Source organism: Palaemon carinicauda, chromosome 27, assembly GCF_036898095.1.
Source record: "Palaemon carinicauda isolate YSFRI2023 chromosome 27, ASM3689809v2, whole genome shotgun sequence".
In the NCBI taxonomy this organism is placed as follows: Eukaryota; Metazoa; Arthropoda; class Malacostraca; order Decapoda; family Palaemonidae; genus Palaemon; species Palaemon carinicauda.
Genome location: NC_090751.1, coordinates 27,146,393 through 27,153,885, shown reverse-complemented (window position 1 = coordinate 27,153,885; position 7,493 = coordinate 27,146,393). Strand labels below are relative to the sequence as shown.

Genomic DNA, 7,493 nt, shown 5'->3' with positions numbered 1-7,493 from the left:
TTTCTCAATTACTTTGTTTACTAAAGGTACTGTAGTAGTAATATTATGATTTTTCCTTTGGAACGCCTCTCCATTTTGTTTTGATTTGCTAAACCTTGTGTGATTTTAATTTTCGAAATATATTTTTTTCTTTTTGACATTTTCCTCTCTCTATATATGTGAAAAGCAGAATATATAATAATTATCCCCTTATCTTTTCTAATTGCTCAGTATAATATCTACTCTGAATATCATATGTTAGGCCAACTAAAAGAAATAGCGACATTAATTCTTCTCATTCTTCTAGACAAATTACTCAGTAACTATATGGTTTTAATTTTTTCTTGCCAGATACTGTACTATTTTCCAAATTGTTTACCTTGTTTTATTAATTTCTGACCATGGTATATTAGTGTCAACCGGTCGTTTATAATTTCCTACTGTCGCTAGCTATATCAAAACAGTTGCGGGAGATCCCATTTGGAAAGGATTTTGAGTAAGAAATATCAAAACCAACTGGCTACTATAATTAATAATGGTATAATGGTCACAGATGCCTAAAAAACACAAGATAGCCAGCTAGAAAATTATATGTATTTGGCATGAAATTAAAGCATCATGTAATTACCTATAATCTACAGTACGTAACTTACATCAATTGATGTTTGTTCCACTGTGGCTTGATTTGCTCACAATCAAGTATACTTGGATGGCTCATATGGATCTGACAAAAGTATATATCTCTCGCAGGGTCATGCAACATTTGAAGATTGCTCAATTTAAGTGGTTATTTCGGTGATTTTTTACTTTTTAATTATGTATACGCAACAACAGCGAATGGAAAGTGTCAGAAATGTTGGCAGGTTTATGATAAAACAAACAGAATGTGTTAAGAATGGGCAAGAATATTCAGTGCATGTGTAGGTAAGGGAAAATGGAGCAATAACCAGGAGGATTCAACATACAGTGATACTCCAAAGAAATCAATAACTCTAGCAGTAGTATTTCAATGGGTGGCTGGTGCCTTGACCAAGATACTACCTGCATTTATTATTGCATTATTAAATTAATCATAGTCTGTATTATTTTCATTCTTCATCATAACTGAAAATCTCAAGTTTTTTCTTACGACAGTATGTGTTAATAGGCCTTTTGAAAACGCAGATATTGAAAAATTTCACTTCAGTCACATGTGGTATATTTCTCCTGTAGGGTCCTCAATATTTGCAGATTACTCAATTTAAGTGTTATAAACACTATGGCCATCCAAAAGCAAGTAAACTGCTTATATTATTCATTTCCCTTTAGTTTGATGACATAACTATGGGTACCTCAATATATTACTTCATTGTAACAAAAAAATATACTGGTTTTTAACTTGAAGTCATATCACTGACAGTTTGCACGGTACATTTTTTTTTTTTTAGTAAAAAGATTTTTTTGTTTTCTTACATAAGCTTAGATACATGCTTCCAAATTTTCAAGTTTTCCATGCAATGACTTTTAAAAGTTTTAGTACTAAGTTAATGAGCTCAACAGCCCGCATTTAAAAAACAAGCTTGCCTTTTGATCTTTTAACTGTTCTAAGTGGTTATTCTTACCTTATGCCAATGGTGTTTAGTTCTAAAATGGTGGGTTGGGGTACTTTTCATAAGGCAAAGTATTACTGGTGTTTGCAAAAATGTTTTGCTCTAGTGACAACAGCCTAAAAGAGACATGGAAAGGATTTTATAAATCACATAAATTGTTTGAAGTTAAAAATCAAAGCAAGTAATGCAAAAGAACCTGGTTGGTTAAGAAAAAAAAGGGGGGGGGGGGAATACAGAGAACAATCTATACTAAACATTGGACTTATGGATTTTGGGCCTTGCCCTGCAATTAACACAGCAAGTTTTGCCATGTGGCCTGGCATTGAGGTAGGTATGGCTTGGCACTGCGGTCGGGGAGGCTACTCTGCATTAAGGTGTAAATGAGATGGGTTGCACTTGTACTTTGAGGGGAAAGTTGGAAGAGGATAGACACCATGAGACCAAACAAGAAGCAGGAATGAAGGTACAGTAGAAGTCCTCAGGGTGTTTGAAGCTCGGGGGCTGAAGGAACAGTGTGAAGACCAGTGCCTTTACTGCACCTCACTATAAATTGGGCCTGATGGGGCCTTTTAACGAACCTTTAGTTCCACCTACACTGCACTATGACTGCTAGAAACAATTTACTGTTATACTATACAGTACCTCTATTAATACTATTTTTACACCATTCTGCTGTAATGATACAGAAATATTTCTAATATTGTTTTCTTTACATTAAAACATGCTTTATAAGCAAGCCTTTGTATTTCATACAATTGCCAAACAGTACATGAATATGCAGCTTCATCATGTACAGTATTACTATTGAAGCTTCTTTACTTTCTTCATAGATGGCTTTTCACTGTAGACTAGGGAAATGTTTAGACTGTAATATTCATAATAAGCAAGGTGATATTGAGTTGCATTCAGGTTTGAGGATACAAAAAAGGCCTGCAATTATTGCTCAAATACTAAAGTATGAAGCAATGTATCTCAACTGTTATTTGCCCGCTTTCATGAAAGTGACAGAAAAAAAAATAAAGTTAGCCAATAATTTTCTATGTCTTGGGAGACATAATGCTGAAGAATACCCCCACAATCTTCCATAATAAGGTAAAGGATCTACATAATCTTGAATCCCAATCTCTCCAAGTACAATCTAGAGCTTGTTTTTCCATGCCTTACAATGGATAGATTTAAAAATGAAATTATAAACATCCACCTTGACCTTGACTACCAAAAGTTCCCCCTCACAATAACATGTTAGTGGTCCTGTTAAATTACTCATGATAGTTACAACTAGCAAAATAAGTAATCCCAAAAAGACATTACCAATTTTTCTGTTGTCCTGCTTGCATAACAAGCAACCTCTATTTTGCCATAACAAAGGGAAGTCAAACGAAAGCATATTACAAAATGCTCAAGACAAATTATTCTATTTCCACATATGTGATTAAAATAAATACAATAGTTTACTTTATATACATATATACACAATGAAATAATATATATGATTTCATAAAAAAATATATCTTTGTTCCTTGAAGTACAGAATATTATTACACATGCAGGCACAGGTACTAGAAAATGGCACTACAGTAATATATTAAGTTAAAATAAATTAATATATATATATATATATATATATATATATATATATATATATATATATATGTGTGTGTGTGTGTGTGTGTGTGTGTGTGTATCTATCTATCTCTCTATACTGTATATGTAAATAAACATTTATTGATTTTCAAGAAAGATTATATAAAGTTCTCAAGATGGTGGCAATGATGAATATACTATATATACTGTATAGTACAGTTTCCTGATTATCTTTTTCATAAGCATGTGTAATTACAATTTCTCAGTAATTCTAAGGCTTATCTAGTTCCCGTTTAGTCTTTCTGTTTTTTTCTTTTTTTAGAAATTATTGTTTATTCTCGAATACAAACATATAAGTGGGATCAAATATTACCATAGAAAATCATATAATTTCTCAAAGATTATCATATCTATTGATTGATGATCGTTAGAAAGATTCTAAGAAACTGTTATGCATAACCTTCATAAAATATTTCCCAATATGGGAAAAACTTTGAGAAGATGACAATATTTCCAATGACAGACAGAAAACTTACATAACAACCAACCACTTTTCTTCGTAACAGCATCACTCTTGCGTAAAACAAAAACATAACTTCACATGACAGAGAGTTGACGACACAGCATCAAATTTCTCATCGCCAAGCAAGCAACGTGCCCGCTCGCGCTGCTCCTCCCAGTCCTCCCAAGATCCAGATTTGATTAGGGATAAGATCAAACCAGCTTGCTCCTAAAAATTATGAAGTACACTATTTATCAGATACAGAATACCAAAGTAAAAGATTAAAATAGTCAATCAGTAATGCATAGATGAATTTTATATCCATTATTTCATTTGATGTCTACATGATAGAATGAAACTTCTTTAAATAAAAATTTACAAAATTTAAAAACCATAATGATCTTTGACACAAAATGAAAAGGAATAATCTCCTTATAGGAATTTGATGCACATTAACTTTATAATTAATAAAAAAAAAACTCATAAAAAATAATAGCCATGGCTCTTTATATTGGCCTCATATAGGAAACCAATTACATTTCATGATTATATCACACAAAAAGTGTTAAAACAAAGGATGGTAAAATAAGCTACAAAGGAAAAATTAAACCATAGCTCATATTATGTTGTACGGGTACTACAAATCACATGCAATAGTGAATGGTACATATAAATATTTACCATATACTTTTACCATTATTAACCCTGACTTTATTTTTTGCTTACATTCACCCTTCTAAATATGCAAATGGGACAGGCAACTTGAGTGTATGTGGTACTGAAGGCGAGCACCAAGAATATCTTAAAAGGACTAACTGATACTATAGGTGGTGCCATACAAGAATGTTTTCCAGCACAGATTGTTAATTGATTCCAAGAGACTTTACGTAAGATGATTTTTGACAGAGGTCAGATTTTCTCCATATAAAGAGACTATATGTTCCCTATACTCATACTGAACACAAAAAATTCTGTGCTTATAAACTGCTATTACTTTATAAAAACCAGACACTTACATTAATAAGCTTCCATGTGAAGCCCAGTAATGTACATTACAGCATTTAATCATTATTTTATGAAACAGAAACTTGACGTCAGGTTTGGAAAACCGATGTAGCGTGGATTTTATTTTTGTAGCAACACAAATGGCCTCTAGTCCCGGAAAACAGAAGCAAGAGTGATTATCATAACTAGGCCTCACAAACATCACCTGCTTCTGAAGAATGTGAGCCTCAAGGGATAGGTTACTGGACTAGGAACTTCTATTTTTTTCTCTATTCTGCCAACCTCAAGCAAAGCTTAAGACACAGTGCTACATGAATACATTACTAGGTAAGGGTTATTGAAATGAATTATACTATTATACCGCTCTATAATTCTCTTGTTTAACTAGTCTTATCTTGCCCTTATAATTAGAGTTTTGCTTTGAATATCCTCTGCAGTATTAAATATACAATATATACAAGCCACAGTACTGTATTGCAAGTATTTGTAATTGTCCTAACTCTTAATACTAGATGAGTATTGTACAAAGAAAATACACAAAGCAGCAATAAATACAGTACAGTATATGTATCTAAAGTAAAAAGAAGTCAACATTCAATACAGAAACTGAAAATACTTTACCTCATCAATATTTTTCTTCAATGTTTCTTCTAACATCGACAATCTGCTAGAGAGATCCATGCCATAATCACTAGTAACATTACTTTTTATCTCTTCTGTTATATCACTTTCACAACTGATAGAGTCTTTCAGCGTTGAATCAAGCATGCTAACAAAGTCCTCTAAGCAATCTGGTTTCACAGAACAGACATTTTCAGTGCAAGCTCCTTCCGTGTATTGTCTCCTTGGAGAGAGTTCATTCTCACTTTCTCTTTCATTGCTGTTGGAATCAGGATCTTTAGTCTCATCGATATCAGAATTAGGCTCTTCAAGACTAGATTCATCTGGTGGATCATTACAGCCTCTATTCTCAGCTTCCTTGTATCTTCTCTGTCTTCTTCTTTCCCGTGCAGAAGATTGAGGGATGCAATGGTTTCCTGGCAACTGCGAAAATTCTGGAGATTCATAAAAGCTATCTAATTCCTCAGAACTGTTAATTCTATTCTCATGAACTTCATTTTCAGAAGATGGTGCCTTTTTAATGCGCCGTCTCCTACGAGACTGTGATCCAATTTGACCAGCAGCATTTACATCAACCTTTTCTCGACGTTTACAGTGACACTCCTTTACACCACTAGGCTTCGCTTCTATCCGAGACCTGCACTCTAATTTCATTTTATCTCCTGTTATGTGCAAAGATGAAAATTCTGTCGGCAGAATCTCACAGCATCTTTTAACAAACTGATTTGGCACCTTGTTTTCTAAATATTTTTCTTCCTCGCTATGTCTACATTCAACACTATTATTTTGGGGTAAGTAACAAATATTCTCCTTAAAAGGATGTTCACAATCTTTCTTGTCCTCTAAATAAGATGGAGTCATTGTATCCTTTAGGAAGGTTGAAATATGGTCCCGTATAAAAGGTTTGCATAGAATCTGGGAAGCACTTGGACGAATGTTAGGGTTACGGCTTAACAGAGAATGAATCAAGCTTCTCAGTTCTTCTGTGTACTTGGGAGAAATGCCTTCAACCTAAGAAGGCAAAAATAATTAATTTCATTAATAAAATTTGTTATTTCTATACTTACCTTTTCATACTGCTTTGTCCTTGAAGCTGACTCAATATTGACCTTACCGCCAAAAAGCTGAAATTTTCCCATTTTTCCCTTTCAAGAGGACATACCTCTTGCCCACCAAGGTGACATCTGGTGGTTTATGTAAATCTAATTCAGTTTCAGAGTCAAAGCTAATATCCTATGTTCTTAACCACATTAGTCAGTGGAGAGAAGGGGAATATGTACTGTATATGAACATCAGGTGAGTACAGTATTCACAAATCAAATTTCATCATCAAACTTCACTAAATTTCTATGAGCCTCCACTGATGTTCATATACTTTGATGAAGATGGGTTATGAAGGAGAGAGATCAAAAATTTAAAGTACCTGTACAAAAATAATATTCATCAATACACCAGACTTACCTAATGGTGTAGTGCCTTAGTACTAAACAGTTATAACTACGGTTATTCTAAATATTTTTAAGACTAATTCATAAAACTTAAAGAAAATTAACTGTTTTAAAACATCCTCAGCTGCTAATATGGTATCTAAATGCCCGTAAGTTGATAAGAGACCAAGATTCTCTATGAGAATATTTAGCAAATACGATTTGGTAAGCTCTGATCTGCAGCCAAAACTCTTCCCAAAGGCAGATTCCTACAAAATTTCAGTGATGTTGTTGCACTCTTGATATCATGAAATCTAATTTACATATTTTCCCACCAACTTTGAAACAATATCTTTGGAGCTTCTGTGACCAATCTTTTAACCAGGAAAGATAAGCATTTGGACAATGGTTGATTTGGCAGACAGAAGCAATAAGATCCTCTTATGTTCTACAATTCTTACCTTACAAGAAAGAGGTTTTAGTTCACTAACGCATTTAGCCAATGATAATGTCAAAGAGACAGCTTTAGACATGAGGCCTATAACAGAAAGATTTTCCAAATGTTCAAAATCAGAACCTGTTCGAGTACAGTGTGATGAATGGACAAAAAACCCTAATAGCTGATAGGGACCACTTCTTTCAGAAATGTTATTTTTATAATAAAATAAATTTTTGAATATACTTACCCGGTGATTATATAAGCTGCAGCTCTGCTGCTCGACAGAAAACTCTACGTTCAAAATCCGCCAGCGATCGCTAAGCAGGTAGGGGGTGTACATCAACAGC

At 33.6% G+C, this 7,493-nt stretch overlaps 1 protein-coding gene across 2 annotated transcripts in view; it reads right to left on the bottom strand.

The window, feature by feature from the left end:
• Positions 1–2,954: 2,954 nt before the first annotated feature.
• Positions 2,955–7,493, bottom strand: part of LOC137620627 (uncharacterized) — a 59,736-nt gene continuing 55,197 nt past the window's right edge. For both annotated transcript variants that reach the window (XM_068350925.1, XM_068350926.1), the window contains exons 7-8: positions 5,281–6,291; positions 2,955–3,882 (exon numbers count right to left, since the gene is read on the bottom strand). In XM_068350925.1, the coding sequence (XP_068207026.1) occupies positions 3,721–3,882; positions 5,281–6,291 (1,173 nt within the window). In that variant the 3' untranslated portion in view covers positions 2,955–3,720. The remainder of the gene's footprint in view (positions 3,883–5,280; positions 6,292–7,493) is intronic.